Source organism: Syngnathus acus, chromosome 2 (genome assembly GCF_901709675.1).
Source record: "Syngnathus acus chromosome 2, fSynAcu1.2, whole genome shotgun sequence".
Classification (NCBI taxonomy): Eukaryota; Metazoa; Chordata; class Actinopteri; order Syngnathiformes; family Syngnathidae; genus Syngnathus; species Syngnathus acus.
The window spans coordinates 8,877,802-8,899,092 of NC_051088.1; the positions used below are offsets into that span (position 1 = coordinate 8,877,802).

The 21,291-nt window shown below is 40.5% G+C and overlaps 1 protein-coding gene across 3 annotated transcripts in view; it reads right to left on the reverse strand.

The window, feature by feature from the left end:
- LOC119119652 (vitamin D3 receptor A) overlaps positions 1-21,291 on the reverse strand; it is a 64,009-nt gene that overhangs the window by 11,330 nt on the left and 31,388 nt on the right. For 2 of the 3 annotated variants that reach the window (XM_037246136.1, XM_037246135.1), the window contains exons 5-10: positions 15,397-15,581; positions 14,600-14,699; positions 13,557-13,734; positions 11,612-11,763; positions 10,972-11,088; positions 9,019-10,113 (exon numbers count right to left, since the gene is read on the reverse strand). In XM_037246136.1, coding sequence (XP_037102031.1) covers positions 9,860-10,113; positions 10,972-11,088; positions 11,612-11,763; positions 13,557-13,734; positions 14,600-14,699; positions 15,397-15,581 — 986 coding nt within the window. In that variant the 3' untranslated portion in view covers positions 9,019-9,859. Of the gene's footprint in view, positions 1-9,018; positions 10,114-10,971; positions 11,089-11,611; positions 11,764-13,556; positions 13,735-14,599; positions 14,700-15,396; positions 15,582-21,291 lie in introns of those variants that run through there. The other variant, XM_037246137.1, reaches the window with a different exon arrangement.

Below are 21,291 nucleotides of genomic sequence, written 5' to 3' on the forward strand. Positions count from 1 at the left end.
ATGAGATTCATCATGTCTAGGTAATGAATAGAAAGATTATTTTGTTCAGACAATTGTCTGAACAAAAGAATCTGTTTATATAGGGATTATTTTAATTTCCAGTATTGCAGCATAGTCAGCCCCCGAACACCCTGATTTGTTACAGTGTTACGACATCCCGTAACATTCCAGTAAAAGTGAATGCGTCACAGTGAGCTGGATGTGACTGTGTGTGTGTTTTCACGTCTGTGCTTGCCTCCAGTGCATTTCCTAACAATTATGCAGGAATGTGTGTGAGAACACTTGAAATGGCTCTTTCTATCTCAAGCAGGACTCTAATAGCTTCTCTTTTTTAAGAGCTGTGAAAGCCAGCGAGATCCTATAATAGCCAGCACTCAATCTACATAGTGCAGCAAGCAAGTGGCAAGCAAGTGGCTTGTTATGGCACACAACTGAAACCACAGGAGAAAAAGAAAATCTAGTTTCTAAGTCTGACAAAAATAGAGATGACTGTTTTGGGTATGCTTTTAAGAAATTGCTAAAATGTGTATGTAACAATTGAACATAAATGTTTGGAGTAAATTATGATTAATAATCGATTAGTTTTTAAAATATGTAGTCAAAATGTAGCATTCAGTAGTTTACTTTTTGTTTTATAATCGTATTATTGGTGGATGTCACAGGTCACACAGGCACAGGTCTGAAATGGATTAATTTGTTTATTTGTAGCCTACATGTGCTGGCAGATTTTAGATCAGCCCAATGTGTTGCTCTTAGCTATTTTTGAGTGTTTTCAGCTGTGTCATTGTCCTGTTGGAAGATAAACGACTTGCCACAAAGTCCAAACTTTCTTCCTCTCTGCAGCATATTTCTACCCAGATTGCCTTGAATCAAATTTACTCTAGGACCCGAGCACCCTCTGCTGGTTAAAGATTTCTACCTGCATCATTAAATAATAAATGATCAATATCCATAATTTTAAGAATTTGAGGTTATTTTCTTCCTGTTATTTTTTTGAATCTGAAATGTTGTTTAACTAGGCTTTCTTCTAAACATACACAAATGTGTTGTCTCATTGACAAATCTCATTTGTGAGCAGTTGTAAGTTTTTTTGTGATTATGCAGTACACAATAGAAATAATTGAAAGGTAATAGATGTTATTTGAATAGTATATGTTGAGCACTGTAAACCTTTTTATTAAATCATGTTAGTGATACATGTGGTGGACTAGTAAGATAACATATGAAATTTAAACTGACATTCTTCACGTATCGTAAAACATAAATGGGAAACCTGTGGACATTCAAACTTCAAACTCCAAGCAGGAAGGCCACAGCTGTGATCCAAATCTAACAGCACGGATGAGAACTGTGAGTCAGATGTGCTAGTAAGCACAGCCCAAAACATCTGACGCACAAATGTTTATAATATCGAATGCTAAAAATGTAATGAACTCTTGCGTTACATCTCTTCCACAAACGATGATGCTTTGAAGACCAGTTTAAAAAAAGCCACAGAGTTATGTATCATTATGTACAGCTGCTTTATTTCTGATTTGCTCCAAATATTATCAGTATTTTTTACTAGATACAATGCATGTAATCAAAGTACAACGGATCAAATGCAGGGAGAAGAGCACAAAAAAAGAAAGATAAACTGCGACACAGCCAGAGCAGTTGAGTTGTATGCATAAAAGGACTTCCCGTTGAGCCATCGACAATGATGGCATGGCAACTGTGTGATGATGACAAAAAACCCAGATGCAATGAGGTCTGGTTGGTTTTACTGCATGGTGGTACTGGTACTTATCTTGGGACGCAAGTGTATTACAACTGTACCGCTTGCAAAGACAAAGAAAAGTCCGCTGAGCTTATCACATGAACTTGGTCATTTTTGTCATGAAGTGAAATTGAGCAAATACTATACAAATCAAAAGAGATAATTTATTAGCATGTCTCCATTTTCATACAAAATCATTTGGGTTGTGTAATACTTAAATTCCGGTTAGTGTTGGATATGACTACATTGGAGAAATATCCTCCCCTGACAAAAGTGTTGCCGTGAAGCGCTACGACAGCTTCAACATCAGCACTCCAAATACGGATCGTAAAAGCCCTGCTATCGTCCCAAAATAAGGCTGAAGGTTGTAGGCACACCAAGGTACAACTGAGCTGAGCAATTATGTGCATCGGTTCAAAAATCCTGATGTTAAAAATGGACATGGAGCATTTATACAGACATTAAGAAAACCATATACAAGTGCATCATTGGCAAAAGGACTGCTGGTGAGGGAGAAACAAGTGCACAGTGACGTGTGCGGCGTCCGTCTGGGAGTCTTTGCATTTGCCCCGTCCGTGGGCTTCACTTAATAGGGTGCAAGCGAGCAAGAAAGCCATCCAGCAAGCACGTTACATTGAAAAGAGGTAGCGGAGAAACACAGCCATCTGTCACAATTCAGCCACTCTCCACTCTTGAAAACAAGATGCAGCCTCTCCATCCACAGAATTGTTCAAAAGCTCACAGACGACCTCATATGACAAGTATGTAGTCTGAATTGGGTGCCAGATTTGTGGGGAACTTAAAAGTGGGGGATGACAGCAGTCCAACCCACGGGACATCTTCAGATGTTTCCCATGAAATCACATTGAAAATGTGAACGTATTCATCCAACGTGACTTTACAAAATACAATAGTGTGGAATAGGTGGATTTAAGATCTTAAGGGGGATTTGCAATTTTCTGCTTGTTAAAACTGTCTGTATGGCCTGACAGTGTTTCATTCATTTACTAGAACATGAGTGAAATAATCCATTCACCCCTTATTGGACCCATATTGTGCCTCGAATGATACCACCACATCCCTGAAAAAAAACAACCAATCATAGACAGAAGGCATGACTAACAAAGTGCAAACCCCAATGGCCTCAGCGACTTGGGCTTTCAGGAGCTCTGCTAGCATGATGGAATACCCACGTCCAGGAGAAGGAATAAAATGTCCCTCCTTCATTTGCCAACGACTGGCTATTAGTCTAACAAGCAGAAGCAGAGTGAAGGGAACTCCGAGAGCTAATCAGCCTGTACCACGCAATTGTATGCTGTTAAACATCACACAGTGTGACAGTTGGTTAAAAGAAACTGCTATTGAAACAAAATAACATGTTTGGCTCAGTGGTATTCTACTGGGTGAATACTGTGTATTCAGAACATATCCACGGCGCTTCACTTTTTCCATTTTATGTTATAGTCTCACTTCAAAATGAAACACTGTAAATTATTCCCCCTTCACATTGTATAACAATGTGTGTGTTTTTGAATTGTAAAAAAACAAACATGTACTTAAGTATTCACAGCCTTTGCCACAAAGCTCAAAGTTGAGCTTAGGTTTCCACAGATCATCCTTGTGAGGTTACTCCACCTTGATTGGAATCCTGTGGTTAAGAAGGTTGATTGGACATGATTTGGGAAAGCACACACTATATAAGGTCCCACAGGTGACCAAGCATTAAGTCAAAGGTATTGCCTGTAAACCTCCAAGACAGGATTGTCCTGAGACACAAATCTGAGTAAGGGTACAAAAAATAATTCATCTTCCATTAATGGAAGAAGTTTGGAACCAGCAGGACTCTACCAAAAGCTGGCCACCTGTCTAAATTGTGCATTTGGGGGAGAAGGGCTTAGTCAGGGTCAGAGTTCCATTGGTCCTCTGTGAAGCAAGAACCTTCCAGAAGGACAACCATATCTGCAGCACTCCAATCAGGCCAGGTATGGTAGATGAAAACTAGTCCTTGGTGAAAGGCACATGGCAGCCAGAGTGGAGTTTCCCAAAAGGCACCTGAAGGGCTTTTAGATCATATGAAAGAAATTCTCTAGTCCGCTGAGGAAAAATAAAATAATAAAAATAATAAGTCGTGATTGAGGGGAAGATGAATGCAGCAATGTACAGAGACATCCCGGATGAAAACCTAAATAACTCAGACTGGGTTGGAGGTTTACCTTCAAACAGGACAACAATCTTAACTCATTCACTGCCATAGATGCCAAATATCCATTTTAACTGTGCTGGCAGTGAATGAGTTGAGCACACCACTCAGACAACATAAGACAAATCTGTGAATGCCCTTGAATGGCCGAGCCAGACCACAGACTTGAATGTCAAACATCTCCTGAGAGATCTGAAGATGGCTGTGCATCTAAACTGCTGGAGATTGAGAGGTGCTACAAAGGATAATGGGCCGAAACTGTGCCAAGCTTCTTGTATCATATTCAAGAAGATTTCATCCTGTGATTACTGCTGAAGGTGCACCAACAAAGTATTGGGCAAAGGCTGTGAATATATTAATACATTTGCAAAAATAAAAACACACACACACATTGCCATTAAGTGATTTTTGAGGAAACATTTAAGTGAATTTAATTCACTTTTAGTATGTGTCTGTGACATAAAATGAGGAACAAGTTGAAACGCTGTGAATAATTTCCAGATGCTCTGTATGGCGGAGAGAGGACAAGCCACTACAATGAACACTTTTGAATTACCTCGTGAATTTCTACACCGAGAGAGCAGATTGGCTGACGGTAGCAGACTTCTCTTAATAGCTGATAGAATGCAAGAAGAGTGTGTGAGGTTTGAAAGCTATGTGTGTTGTTCACTGCTCACCTATGAAAGCTTCCTGCAAACTGAGAGAGAGCAGCAAACAAAGTTTTGAAAGAAAAGCAGGCAGTTTGCTGAGGTTGGATTAAAGCTGATGCGCATCGGCTCGGAGTGGCAACAACTAAAGAAAACACCAACGATTAAAAAATATATATATACTATTCTATTTCTGTGATCTAAACTGGGATCCCAATGTCTTGATGAAATGTTTGGAGAACAAGAGCGATGCAAGAAGAGCAAAGCGGACAGAGACGCGTGATGTTTGGACGATGGGCTCAGATGGGTTGATGAGGAACCCCTTTGGTGGGCTGGCCTACTTTACTTCTCGTGTTGACTTTGTACACGCCTATTACGACAACACTGAAAAGGCAAAATAATACTATGGGCAGTCACAGAATTATGAGAATTGTTATTACAAGAACAAGTATTTCATTTGAGAAATCACAGGTTGTTTTTTTTTTTTTTACATACGTGTGCCTGCATATATTTAAAACCACATCAATAGTGTCAACACTGAGCATGAACGCGTTTCCAAAAATGTTTGATGGTGAGCATAATTAATATTGAGAGGCTGTTGGTATCGGACCTTTCCTTGTCCTAATGAAAATCTTGACATTCACTCGTTAAAGTAACCGTAGCAATACATATACTATATTCAATGTTAAAAAATTTTTTGATTATATGCAAATAAATTAATATTATGACTACGGATATTCTCGCAGCATCACAACTTAATTCTTATAACACTATGGGTGAAATATTACAGCTTTGTGAAAATGCAATTTTAAATATTCATGATAACAACATGACTCATAAGTTTACAACTTTATTCCTGCTACTTCTCTCTTCACATTTTCTCCTGTGTGGCCTTAATATTACTTGGCAGTGTTTGTATTCACTTAGCACATTCGTTTGGAACATCCTTTTGACATGACGTTCACATTTGGGGCCAAAATGAGCATTTTCACTTTTCAAATCACCACCAGTTGCACTAAACTGGCATTTACTTTCAAATGTGTTTGCGTTCCAATCTGACGCTGGTTTGACTCAATTGGTTTTAGTTCTGTTTTATTGAGACTGCTCTACATTATCTCCTTTTGACTAAAACAAATGTGAGCCACATCTGGGGAGACGACAAGGATTTGAAGCCATACTGGCTTTAAGGCTCCCTTTTTGAGACAGCTGAGACAACTTCCCCAAGTCTTTCTTCCTCACTGCAGGGTAGCAGCCAGCCAGCTAGTATAAACTTCTTCCAGTCTGAAGTGGATTGTAAAGTCAGGCCCACTTTGCACACTATGAATTGAGAATCCAGCCAACTAAAACAATTTGATGCGCTTGAACCAACCCGCCTAACATCAAGTGGACAATTTGAGCTAGGTGTGCGCTCGTATAAATCTTGACACGATAACGTCACTGACTTAACTGTAGATCCGTAAGCTTATATTGTGATATGTTGAGGTAAAAAAATATTATCCAGCATTTGAAGAGATCAAACAGGGAAAATAATGACTGTACACGACAAATATTTCAGTTAGTGTTAAATTTAAAAGGCGTTGAATATAAGCAACTGTATTCAGAATCTATGTGCTGAAGGGAGAGGTAGTATGTTTGGTTCATGCAGCGCTGAAGCTGAGCTGCAGACACCGGACAAAAGAGTGATGATCCGGAAATGAGCACAAAGCCAGAAAACCACAGAGGGAGTCAAAACCTCCAAACATTGGGATCCACCAAAAGAGTGTGTGCGATGAGTTGATGTTCGGTTCCTTACAAGGCTATTGATGTCAACAAGACATTACGGATATGACTGAGGTATCTGTTTTGATGGTGTATAGTGGCGGAGGTTGCTTTCACACTATTAGCTGGCTTTCTCTGGTCCCAAACAGCTGGTTGGTTCGTAAACTCCTGGCTTGCTTACTCTTAACAGAGATAGGCAAATTGACTCAGAATAATTCCCAAAGTCAACAATGTTGGCAAGAATATGTTCACACATACTGACAATCTGTTAACCTAACCTGAGTTGTCTGTTAACTTTGTCGGTGGCCTGATGCTTTAAATATTGCTGCGAATTATGGATTTAGAAAAAAACTTGTACATTTTATTTTTCAGCCTGATGGAAGACCACAATGCCTGTGACAGGTCAGTCTTGGTACGTCATCAGTCGTCAGATTAATAATAAAAAAATAATAATAATAATAAAAAAGTGTAGAAATGTAAGAAATGGGGAAAAAAAATAAATCATTATATGGGACCAAAGAAAGCTAGTGTGAAAGAACCGCAAGTAAGGCTACAGAGGTGGAGCTGCTAACCTGGCTGGAATGGGCGGGACGCTCAACAGATTAGGTTCATCCAATCACCAAACACAGAAAACGTTTGATGTTTCCTTGCCCGAACCCTTCAAGTTGAACCATCTCCCCCTCCGCCGATCTGCATTCCTTTTTGAAGAAGGTGATGTACTGTATGTCCAGTTTCTTAAACTCTACAACAAACATGTGTTTCATTTTTTCTTCCTATAAGGTAAATTCTGAGAGCTGCAAAGTGAGGCAGAAAAGTGAGCAAGGTATCATCATCACGCTTTGGGATCAGGAGGTGACAAGTCGTCATCAGTCACTGCATATCCCGCTGGCCCGAAGCGATCCTCCTTTCAAAATATCTGTACAAAGTCTCGTGGAGGTCCATCGAAAGGTTTAGCGGGGTGGGGTAAAGGGTCATTTGAGCATTGTTTGTTTTCACAGTTAAGCGAAAGTCCAACGGCAGATGTTCCCATCAGCACTTGGTGCACCAAAGAAGCAGAGCCGAGACGGCTGCTGGGTTAAAGCTGTGTTGAGTCATCAACTGCGGTAATATTGGCTTCTGCAGAAGATGAGGCGGTATGGTGGTTGGTTGTTGAAGAGGCACGCCGACGTCGGTTGCCATCGGCGTGTCACTTATATTGAGGCAGTGTGCCACTGAGGCAGGATTTTACTCCTTCCATGAAGGTTGTTGATATGGCGTTCAGCTTTGTACAGATTCCAGTTGAAAAGCGCTTGTTTCCCTACCTTAAAGGCAAGGAATATGGTTGCTCAGTTAGAACCGAGTGAGCGTGGAAAGGGCTCTAGCAGACCTCCACTAATCCATAAAATCAAAAGTCCTAAGCCAGCAAGCCAAGCGCAAGCTAGAGAATGTGGATTAGCGCAAACAGAGAAAGCACTTTCACCCAAATCATAATCGTACTTTAGCGGTGTCAAAAGCTTATCCATTGACTTTGGATGGACGGAGAGGACGCCTTGTGGTGACCACGCACTGATTTGCGCATGGTTCTTTTTATGCATAGGAATGTTAAGTGACGAGAGGTTGAGACATTCTGCGAATGATACTAGATTGCAAAAATTTGGTTAAAGTATCCCAAAATACAACACTTTTAGTTTTGTTTCCTTTAACAAGCCAGACGCGCTCACCAGAAGGGTCGACTCCATCCACCGACTTGAATAATACAACACAAGGCTCCATAACTCCTAATTGCATATCATGCTTGTAATGCCATAGCATCTTGAACTCTTTTAGTGTTTTGTCAACATTACATCCGAAATATGTACAGACCAGACTGAGCAAGTGGTATTTACAAGGTTTGTCCACAAGGGGGCGCTTAAGGCCTGCTGAGGGGCTGTCAAGTGACCTGAAGTAGCAGTAAAATGTTTCCCTTGCCATGCACTGAAAGCATCACCACATTTAAAACGCTCATGTCTTTTTCTATATTGCTACCTTGAGTATTTGTCCTGAATCAAATTAATTGACATCTATCCTCAGGTGTGGGTCCATCATTCATCGATCCAATTGATTTAGAGCCTTCAATAAGTGTTATCTGGTACAATTAGAAATCACAGTGACGCAGAGAGCTTTGAAAACGTTGTCTTCTGATTGTAAGCTTACGCCTGACACACATCAACACCATGTACACACACTATCAGACAGAACTTATCCCTGAGGTAACAGCGAGCAACTTTCTGCTGCTGTCTTAGCAGCCCAACTAAAATGTGGTGGACAGCTGCTATCCACCACATTGTGACGTCATCATTGTCAGTCTACAAACTTCACAGGTCCGAAAAAAACAAAGAAAAACGGGAGAAGCCCAGGCTTCAGCCAGGGCCGAACTGACACCCCCTTGTGGTCTAGCAATATTTTTTTATACTGTACACACATCAACATAGAAGGACTGCTCAGACTGCATCCCTACTGTCAAAGAGGACCGAAGGCACACTGAGAAGGGGCCTTCAAATTCCATACAGCAGGCTTTCCCAAACTGAGAGCCGCGGTTCACTTTTTCTTAGATTGATAGTCAAACTATCTCTTTATAATTCACACGTGTCTTCCATGTTCTTTATATATTAGTTTGTACAGCAATATGTGGATGAAGTTTAGAGACTTTGGGTCCTCGGAGGAACCTAGCTGACAAAGTTTGGGAAACCCTGCTTTACATTACACATTACCATCATGCTTCTTCCGAAGCACCAAGCCGTCTTAAATACATAGATATATATTTGTGTTAATCTATATAGTTCAGCTTATACATTTCATTTATATAGCGTTATACATATACGTACATTCCTGCGTAATTCCCTTTTGAATGGACAGCAAGGAATTCCAACCGTAGATGGGCTCTCTCTTGGTAGCCAACCCCCTTTTTTTTTGGCTCCATCCCCGTCACTCCTGACAGGCTTTTTTTTTCTCTTCTGGCCACTGATACTCAGAGCTTGCTTGTAAGCAGCAAATATTCTTATAAGATTGCCGCTGTTTGGGTGCCTTGGCTTGTGGCATCAGCGTCGATGGATACAACCAGTGTATTCCTCTCCAATTGGCTATGTGAACAGCAAGCAATGTGGTGGAGACAAGGGTGGCCTGATCCATCCATCCATCCATCCATCCATCCATCCATCCATCCATCCATCCATCCATCCATCCATCCATCCATCCATCCATCCATCGCCAAATGTTACGAGGAACTGTGGAGCTGAAGGGTGTTTAAATGTCAAGATGTAATCTGATTATCCAAGTGCTGCGGGTATCCAATACATCCGAGAATTCTGATCTTGATGCATTCCAGATTTTTTGCCAGCCAAGATCTAGATAAAGAGTGAGGCGCATGATGATGAATCTATCCATGTCATTTGCCTCCAAAGGCAGGGTTTTTTTTTTCCAGCGGTGGGAGTGATAGGCCATGGGTGGGGGATAAAGGTGTGCGTTTGTGCATCTCTGCTATGACACCTCACTGCCAAAAACCTCCAGCACAAGCGGGGTGAGCTGCATGCTGTGCTCAGGCTGGAAGGACAGCGAGCGGTACTGCTTGGAGTGTTCCTCGTTCAGGCTGCGCAGGTCGGCCAGCTTCTGGATCATCTTGGCGTAGAGAAGGCGTCCGCCGGGGTGGTTGACTCGGATGTAAGCCTGAAGAGTCTCCGACATGTGGTCCTGGAGCTGCTCGATGCGGCCGTGGTCCTGCACCCCGGGACGATCTGCCATCAGGGAGGAGGTATGATAGGAGGTTGAGGAGCAGATGTGAAGCACAAGTTTGGATGGCAGAGGCGGTGGGATGGGAGGTGGAGGACGAATAAGGAACATAACTTACATCTTTCTAAATTTAGGATTAAGTTACACTTCCCATATGCATGTCATGCATGCATGTCTCTTTAGCCACAAATCCAGCAAAAAAAAGGAATCAAGATTTCCTCTGCAGCCAAGTGATGAACTCCATTTTCCCTCGATGGACTCTTTGCCCATAGCACCGTGACGCCAATATGATTTACCATTTTCCAGCTTTGCTCAATATGATAACCGCGCGTTTAGTTTCAAATGAACAGCATGGTATGAGTCTTATATAAGAAAAGGCATCCATGTCAAAGCCCTCTAATTTGGTGCTCAGTGTTTTGCAGTAGGACTTGATGGTTTGTTTGGGCTGGTGCTGTAAACACTTTTTCAATGCAGGAGATTAAAGAGCCCATTGCTTAAATACTATTGATTATGATCTTGTTTGTACACTGGAATCTGATTCATACACAAGTACACACAATCATGAAGATGCGTTTTACGGGCGACCAAAGACCAAGATTACAAACTTGTGTACAACCAAAGCCTTTGTGATGTTGTGCATCTTAACTAATAAAGGCAACAGAACATTTATAGTCCACATGGGGCAGCTTTAGGAAAAATATTGCGTAAACCACAGCCTTCAAAACAGAACCTTGTGACCACCAAAATAAATTATTGTAGCTAAAGAGCCCATTTGTGGTCAAAGCAGAGTGGAGAGTGGGGGGGGGGGGGTGGCCTTCAACAAGGTTATGTTGCAGGCAATATGATTTACAAAGACTTGGTACCTGGGGAGAGCAGGCAGATGGCCATGAGCAGGACATGTTCCTCCTCATGCAGATTGAGTTTCTTCAGGCCAACCTGGAACTTGATCAATGGTTCCAGCAGCTCCAGAGTGTGACCCGCTACACAGCATGACATTAACATTGGCGTTATTGCACTAACAAGGCTCCAAGCGAGAAAACACACTCAAGCCCAAACAAACACACAGTTAGCTGTTTGGAAAGTAACACCAATTTCATCATTTAACTCGAATGCATCTTGCTGCATCATCAATAAAAGCAATTAAGTCAGTTTCATTGAAAGCTGTCTGACACGTTGTTGATGCACTTGTCAAATCAAACCCAAAGCTAATATTGTATTTTACTTTTCATTCATTGTATTGCATTTATTCCTGCCTTATTGCTTCCCTGCAAGTTTAAGAGGAAGTCATGGCAAAGTGTTTTTCAAAATAATGTCATCTCTGTGCCGCCATTTAAAATGGGTTTTTGTTCTTAATCTGTGTATTCACATAGGAAGAATGATAAAAGTTGATTTTAAGCCAAATGCAAAGACAGCTTTTGATTAGGACAGAGCCACAAAGCATGATGTCTCCACTTGCACTTCAATGATGCCATTAATGGTGTAGACAAGTTAATGTAAACCAACCCTTTGTGACATCATTGATGCAGTATTTGAAGTCGGGTCCTCCACAGCTCCAGGACATGTCCTCCAGGCTGAAAGACTGATTGGAGCGCAGCATGATAATCTCAATGGCACTCGACTTCAGCAGGGCAATCTGGTCTTCTGCCGTCAGGTCTCTGAAATATGTAGTCAAATGCTCAGTAAGTACCATACTGTACTTCTGCCAAAGCTTAACCATTTGCAAAATCAAGCAGTGAATGAAATGTTGCCCTTTTGATCATCCATTATGTCATTTTACCTTTTACTATCTACACTGTATGAAAAAAAAAAAATCACAATCAGACATGCCTTAAGATGCCAAATGTGATTCCCCACAGAGCATACAAACAGCACTATCCATTCAAACCACATTGGATTCATATCAAATCTGTGAAAAACTCCTCCAAGTTTCTTCTCGGAAATTAGAAAGGACATCACAAGTCAAATTACAAACTCGCCCTGAGAAAAGCAGCTGATGTTTTGATGTCTTCAAGTAAAGTCAATATTGTTTTCAGCAGCGCTAACAGAAATATGAGTCAGCTTTCCCAAGTGCTGAATGAATGACCATTTCACCTCATCCCTACAACAGGGAAATTACCATTTTCCTATGAGGATTCATTTGGGTTTTCTAAATTATTCAAAACAACATAATTACAACTGAACACATTTATACTATAAATTACAGCATTTTGTAGTTGGATGGTTTGGACTTTTGTGACATACTACTACTATTCTGAGATTTAATAGAATTCCTCTGGTCCATGCACCACAAGTTCTCCATCCCTCCCCTAGAGTATTTTTGTCAGCAAAATAAACCTCAGTTGAGTCTGAAAGTGTACTTTGGTGTTTAATTAATTGTTTGTAAAACAAGTGAGGCTCAAACATATCACAAATCTTATCCATAGCAGGGGCTGCAATAAAAGGCAGCCGATTTTGATTTTGGGACAACTGAAAGGCAAAAATAAATCATTCTCACTTTCATGCAAAACACAACTTTGTTTTTATTTAAAGCCTGTTTTCCTGTTCCTTGCCCTATCCCGTTTTGGGACAAATTCACTCAAGGCTTTCATGATTCTTAAATATCATATATAAATTTGAATCTTTAGATATTACTCATCATATTGACAGTGTAAACTGCCAATGCTCTGCCAGTCCTAAAGCCTAGTTGCATCATCCTGCAGACAGACTGCATGACAAGTCACGTGTGTTCAGTCCCACCGCTCGATGTGCAGCAGGCCTTGAACCGCCAGTTAACACGAAACTGAATGAACTGCTTCCCAGCTGGTTGCAACCAAGTAGTGTACGCCATGCCCAAGCCAATTATCCATCCATCCATCCATCCATCCATCCATCCATCCATCCATCCATCCATCCATCCATCCATCCATCCATCCATCCATCCATCCATCCATCCATCCATCCATCCATCCATCCATCCATCCATCCATCCATTCTCTATACTGCTTGTCCCCACAGGGGTCGCGGGCGTGCTGATTAATTAGGCTTAATTACAGTTAGTTCAGTCTTCATAGTACTGTACATGACAAAAACGTAATTTGTTTTATTTTTCATCTTTCTTTTGGCGGTATAATGATGAATTGACTAATATACCCTTGACACATTGCAACAAGGCCAGCAGCAGGAATGAACATGAGTATGAAATTGACTTGGTTCCATTGCCAAACAAAATACAAACCTCTCAAGCTAAATGTGTTTGGTAAGCGGTGATCGTAGTGTTTCTAGCAAACAAATGAGTGTGCCGGCCTTCGAAACATGCTTGGGGAATCTGATGTAATTTCGAATAATATGACGTCAACACATACACGTGGTTTACAGCACGATAATATGTAGCACAGAAGTAGCATTCTTCTTTGGGGGGGGGATGGTGACCATCAGTGCAGAAAAAGGATTCAGGTTGAACAATTCGTACCTGAAGCCTGGGATCATTTTGGCAAACCCAATGACCTTCTGGATGCTGTAGGAGACTAGGTCAGCCAGATGAGGCAGCATGGAGAGCTTAGTGTCTTCCTCACTAGAGTCTGGACTGCTTGCGCCATCTTGGTACATCATTAACAGGTTGCTTAAGTTCAACTTGGTGTCCAGCGACTCTGCTCGAGACAAGACAAGATTAAGAGGCCAGGCAGAATAAGAACATGCTTAAAAGAAGGCGATTGTAACTAGAGAAACAGCAGAGAACTAGTTAAAGGTTAAATAAGGACAATCACAAATTAGAACTGAGTGGTCTGCATACGAAAATTTACATGAAATATGACACCTCACACAAGACAGGGGAAAATAAATATACGAGGCAAATTCTAAGTACCGTAATTTTCGGACTATAAGTCGCACCGGAGTATAAGTCGCACCAGCCATAAAATGCCCAAAAAAGTGAAAAAAACCATATATATGTATATAAATCGCTCCTGAGTATAAGTCGCACCCCCACCCAAACTATGAAAAAAAAACGCGACTTATAGTCCGAAGATTACGGTATTATAAAATTTGAGTTTTGAAGCAGAAGACCAAAAAACAGTGTTGCAAAAAGGTACTTTCTCTGGGTTTTTTTCCTCACAGTTTGTCATGCGATCAAACCCAAAAAACAGGTGAGCGATGACGTTCGCAAAACTAAGCCCATGGGCAAAATTATGCCAATTTCAACTGACAGCAGGTAGCAGTACAGGCAAAATGGCAGCCCCTTGAGATGGATTGAAAGCAGGTGCATTTTTGCAAGGGGCAGCAAGCTATTTACAACGTTTAACACAGGTCAATAACTTGTAAATAAAATAATATTATCATCCATCCAATCATTCATCTATTTTTTGAATCGCTTATCCTCACGAGGATTGCGGTTACCGTGCCGCCCGCTTATTATTATTACTACCGCTACTATTATTATTATAATTAAACTCTATGTATTGACCAATAGCATAGATTAATGTAAAAAAACTGTGCTTCTCTGAAGGAGGGACTTACCAGGTGAGTGATTGAACGAGTCGGAGGACGCATCGGACAGAGAGTGAAGGGAGGCGGCTCTGCTGGCACTGCGTGTTACCGGACCTTCACGCACTGGAGGCTACATGCAGATGCACATACACAAACAGATAAATTAGAAAAAAAATCCTCCCATCTCCCCTGTTAGCGCATGTAGTGAAACCTCTCTCACAGGAGATTTTTTTTCTGTAAAGCAGTGCAGTAGTGCTTTGAAAATAAAGCGGCAGGTACAGATCGTTTTGCATCGGTTTTCCCATAGCAAAACACAGTGAAATTCTGTTCATTGAAGTTTCCAGCAAGAACTGAATAAAAAACCAGCAAATTCTGAAGCCTTGGTAAAGACATTGGTGAAAATCGTTGAGGAAAAAGGTGAAATTGCAAAACAACCTTGGGAGGTAGATGGTTGAAGACTATGCAAGAATAGAGCTATTTACTGATTTCATTCTCTCAAAGTGATTCATGCAAGTGTGACTCATGCTGACTTTGTAGGCCAGATGCTCGTTCTCTGTTCACCACAACATTCTTCGACCTCATCAAGAGCATTTATCAATGTGACTAGCTAAGAGGGCCTTCCTATGGATGTGATGTTTTTATTTATTTACAAATATTGTGATTGCACCCTTACCCTGAGTTCTCCTCCCAAACAAAACTCATAATTTAATTCTTTAAATATAGGACTTGTAATATGTTAATAAAAAAACATACTGTAGCTCATTTAGTAATGTCTGACATCAACTTGGTGGCTTTAGTAACAGAATAAAAGTCAGCAGTGGCCTCACCCTAAAGCGGGAGAAGTCTGAATAGGAGGCATCATAAGTCTTGTGGTGAGCCTCAACCAAAGACGAAATGATCTGGGCCTGCGCTTCGTTGAGCCGAGGCCTTGAAGCTTCCTTTGCGGCCTCCTCCTCCTTCCTTTTCAATATCATTTCCTTCTTCCTCTGGACTTCTTCATCGGTGAGGATGACTGCAAGGCAGGGAAAATAATAAGGAAGAATGAAATTTTGAAATTGACTGTTGAGAGGATGAAATTCCAAGGATATGAAAAATTCTCAATGGAAATCTCTAAACAATTGATTATATTTGTCGATGTTTTCATAATGAATTAGTTGCTGACCAATTATTGCATCTCTACTGTTAACTAATGTATAGCATACAGTAGTGGTGCACCAATCGCAAGTTTCCACTGATCACCGTTCTTTAGAAAGCCCAACCTGCTGATCTTGATTTGTTCACCTACTAAAATGGCTGTAATCCCTAAATTAAAATTTAGCATTTTTGGTGGGAAAAAAAAAAGTAAAGGTGGAACTCACATCATTATCAAAATACTTTTTGAATTATAGAAAATTACAAAGAGAGAAAGCGCTAATAAGACTACAAAGGGGAAATGTACTAACTGGCAATTAATTGAATGTAGCTATGTTAATATTTTAGATTGTTCTTTTCAAAAATATATAACCACACACACTGGAGAAGACACCAGGGAATTGGTTGGATTGGATGTTGAGCTTGTTTTCATTGTTTGAAGCATACATTTCTGCCAAGAAGCTGTGTCATGTTTGCTGTCTCTTTATATGGGTCATACTGCTGGTGTTTGATGTTTAAGTGCCTTTTGCCTTATTCATGCAACGAGAAGAGTGGCACAGCGTGTATGGTCGAATAGTCTAAACGGTGTTTATGGTTACTATTTTAGGTTGGACGAGATGAAGGGCTCTCTGGGGAAATTGCGAGCATTGCGTGCCATTTCCGTATGTCACACGTCGACATATTACTTTGGAAACATATGCACGACTCTCACCATTCATTTAAGATTGCAACATTTTGAAATGAAAGAAGAGTGCCTGATAGAGTGGCGATGGTGCACTCAAAGAAATGAAGTCCCAATATATTATTTGTTCTGTTGCAAATTTCTGTACATCTTTCAATGGCAAGATCGTTATTTTTTCAACATTTAGAAACATCCTTGAGGACATAGCCCAATCAAATATAAATTGCTGTTTTTAATTTTATTTTATTCATGGGGGGACAAATATTGAAAGCTACTTGTCCATGTGTGACCACACAGAATTCTGATTATATCCAGATCTCTTCAATCAAGAGATCACATAAATGGAACAAGTTCAAAAACAGTTAAGTTTTGTGATCATGACTCAATAATAAGGAAGAGATTGGACAAAAATTGCAGTTCCAAAATGAAAACCACTGCAGCTCAGAACAAAGTCTCATCTTACTTTTGCAAGAAATGTCTAAATGAGTCCCAGGATTCCTGGGAGAATATTCTATAGACTGACAGGACATAATGTTGAACGTTATGGAAAATGTGTGTCTCGTTACAGCTCGCTGATGTGGAACTTCCGAACTGGAACATCATGGTGGTGTTAGTGTGATGTTCTGTGTTGACTCACTGTAATTGACGCGATTCTGGTCTTTAGCCAAAAATCCAGATGGAGGCTGTATGGCCAACAGTTTGCCACCTCAAGATGAGCATTTCTCAACCAGGACAACAATCCAAAACATACCAGCAAGTCAACCAAAATGGAAGCTTTGGAATGGCCGAGTCAAAGTCCCGACGTGAATCAGATTGAAATGCTGTGGCACGACTTTACAAAGGCTATTCATGTTCAAAAAACCACCATTGTTGCTGAATTTAAGGAGTGAGCAAAAATATCTCCACAGAGACATCAACGACTAATAGCCAGTTATTGAACGGCTGGGTTCGACCAAACCAGTTATTTGGTTTGGGCGGGGAGTGCTTTTTCGCAGAAAGCCAGCAGCGGCTTTCTTCAAATTTGTTTTTCCCCTTGATAAACCAAATGATTTGAAAACTGCATTCTACATCTACTTTAGTTATTATTGTCTGATATGACCATTTGTTGATGATCTTAAACATTAAAGTGGGCAAACTATGCAAAAAAAGTCAAACTTTGAGAAGACGTCTAATACTCTGTATTGTAAAGTAACTAGTTGAAGTGATTAATTTTTCACAACAAAATTTGAGTGAAGTCAGTCCGACATGCACAAGGGTAAGGTAAATCTTTAACTCCAAGAGAAGCCTAACGGGAAGGTTAATAATAGTTGCAGTCTGTGAACAGCCTGAGACCAAATAACCACCACTGCTCTGAACACAAAAATAAAACATGGCTGTTTTCAACCATCAGGTGTTTTAACATTTGCTTTTAATCTTTCCTAACGTGCTTTGTCAAGACGAGTAGGGAGCGGAGGTTGGCCCTTGGCTGGGAAAAGGGCTATTGGATGCCATTACCATGCGATTTGCAGAGCTTAAACTGACCTGAAATTAAATAAACAGTTATTGTTGGAGCATTCGACACAACAGAAAGAGAAGGCAGACAATCCTGCAGGCCTCTGACCACAGCCTTCATATAAACAATGGTGGACAAAATACCCGGCTGCTTTTGATCATTTCTAGAAACCATTGCCTTTTTTTCCCCTGCACAAAATACATCTTAACTCTTTAAAAAAAGGTAGGGAGAAAAAAATAATTTGAGAAAACAATTTTGATCTCTGTCATAAGAACAGCTGTATTTTCCCTAAACCAATGTCAACATCTGATGGCTCACGATCAAGCCTTTCTATTTGCTGACAGGAATGCAAGAGATTTTTTTACTTGTAGGAAGGACGCCATCATTCTCCTGTATTGTCGCTGCTCAATGCCAACAATGTACGTCACGCTTTTGTTCTAAGATCAATAATGAAGTTTTTCTGTTTTTACAGTTAAGTATAATATAAACACACACAATGGTTTTAGTACATAAAGTCTACCTTTTCACTTCTAACACACTTTATTGTTAATCCTAACTATAAAAACTGTGATCATACTTGTATAAATGTAGAATAATGTTTCTAGCGATATATCGTTATAAAGGGTGTTTCATAAAGTACGCAGTTTTTTAATTGCGCGGGATTTTTTTGTTTGAAGATTGTCAGCACTGTTCCTATCATTTTCGTTATCTATTATCACTCCGATTAGAAGACCATTTGTCGTTTTTCCATTTTGTAGCCATGGAGCGGTTCAGTATCGAGCAACGCATTCTTATTGTGAAAACTCATTACAAAAACGGGGAGTGCTACGCAGAGACTGTCCGTAAACTTCGCGCGATCTTTGGACGTGACAATGCCCCGACCGCAACAACAGTTTCGAGGTTGGTACAGAAATTCGAAGAATCTGGGTCAGTTGCAACCAGAAAATCGCCCGGTCGAAACCGTAATGTTCGAACGCAACAAAACATTGCGGTAGTGCAAGACAGTGTGAATGTGAGCCCTGTGAATTTCAACGATCGGATGACTGCCTGCAGAGAAAGTGGAGGTTGGACATATGCTCGATATCATTTTTCATTATTAAATTGAAGTATATGTTGAATGAAATTAAATAAAAATGTTGAATTTTGCATCGATTTTGGCTGATTTATTGCATTTTTAAAAACTGCGTACTTTATGAAACACCCTATATAAAAAGACCTTGTTACCTTTTGGATTATGAACAGTTACTCAGAAAGCAAGTATGCATACAAATCCAAGTAGATCAATTACGTGTGCTTTAAGGTTTCTTGCTAGGCCCATACTACATCTCTCAAGCCCCTATCCCACTCAGTTATGTTTTTGAAGGCAGCAAATGTAGCATTCACGTTAGAGTCCGTCAGCGTTCGTTCAAGGTCACAAATGTTTGCAAAACATGACAGAAGTCTGGCGACTGTCGAGAACGCAATAGTCGCTGCCTTCAGAAACACTCACAATTGTTCGGCACTCTGTCAACAGCTCAGCCTAATAGTTTTTGTATTCAAAAAGATAAATATTCATAGTTTGACAAGGTAATCACATAAACCCTACACTCATTAGTGCTTACTGTACCGTAGAAAACAAGTAAAAATAGCCAGACTGGCTCGATGGCTCTCGTAGTCGCTTCAGGGAGAAACGCACTGACCCCTGAATGCCTCTACCCATATTATCCTTTTGACTCTCTGCCATGGTGGCCGATTACCCCTGAAACGCTCAACTGTGTAGACAGACTGCCTGACTGCCAGAAAGACCGCGACTGCCAAAACGGGGAAGGCCCAGAGCCATCAGAGTACAGCTTGCATAGAAACGAGGTGGCCTGACTGTCAGCTAAAGACAAACTATCCGAATTGACAGATAGACAATTTTATCCTTGAGCTACATTTTTATTTGACTTGTGATTTAATGAAAATCATGCGAGATTGCTACCGTCTCACACGAGGAAGCAACTCTGAGAATGCTCGACTGTTGATAGATGAAACTGTCAGGGTAAACTGAGCAAACTTTACACAAAAAATACCGTATGTCTGTACCATTTTTTTTTTTTAAACATGCAAGCGGCAAATAACTTCAGGCTTCTTTAGTGCTGTTCTTAAGAAGTTAAAACACATAAATTTCTAAGATTGAGCATGGCAACAATTATTTTTGATGCAAATCGTGCTATTTTTACTAAATACTGGTCATTTTCTGTAAACAAGTCTGTGTGAAGTGGCTTTTGAATGGTTGCACTCTGGACTCTGAAACCACAGAAGCGGCGTTACACAACCACATGACGTGGATGTCAAAAACAAAAACATTTAGAAGGCTTCTGAAATAATCTGGCCCACATATTTGTTTGGTTTTCATCTCTTTGACCCTGTCCTCATTAATTAGGCTTTGAGTGCCCGTCCAAATCCACCACCCTTGCATTCTCATGCCAGCAGCACACACGAAAACCACTCCTGGTGGCACTGGTGAATAGGCACAGTTTGGTCAGTGTTTGGCTATTCCAGGGACATGTTTGAGCCAGTTGGTCTTTTGCCATGATTGAGCCCACATTGTTTAGGTGCTACTTTACAAAAACCAAACCAACAACTTGAGCAAGCCAAAGCACTTGGCAAAAGAAACATTTACAATTTGTAAAGTGACTAATTGAATGTGGTAATGTGCTGGTCTCAACAGGAGAGCTTCAGGGGAGGGCCACTTTTAGGCTAGGAAAAAATAACAATTAGTAAGCTCCATGAATAGCCACTACTGAGTTAGCTCATTTTAGACAATCTCCCTTTTTGTAGTCTAAAGAAATTCACAACGCTGAAAACATTATGTCAGCATGACAGGTTCGGATAATGGATGGACTAGTCCTTTCAATTTGTATTTAAAGTTGAGTTTTCAAGGACTCAATGATTTTTCCTTTCCTCAAAATTCAAGGATACAAGAACTCCTTTGTCAGATCAGCACACATTTCCACATGACATAGCTCAAAAGACAATCCCAGAGGTGCCATTAGCCCGGTCAGTCCCAAGACTTTAATAAGATGAAATATGATAAATATGAAGATACGAAAAAGATAAGTGTAAAGCTTATTCACAGTTTCAATGTGTGCAAAAATGCAAGCCTTCAAAGGGTAGAATGCAAATAGGCTTAAATTTACAAAGTCATTTTGAACTCGGCAAGAAGAATAGTACATTCTCCAGATATGGGGTAAAAAGGCATGCCATCAATGTAGCTGTATGGCTCCCTCTGAATGTCTTTAATTATTTGATTCATCGTCAGACAGGAAGACAACTAATTCCCTAGCAACACCAGTAAGTCTTTGAAGCCAAAACGTCCCAACAGACAGGGCAATTCAAACACAACCATGAGGTGACCGGGAGTACTGTACTTCATGTGGATTACTTTCTTTAAGG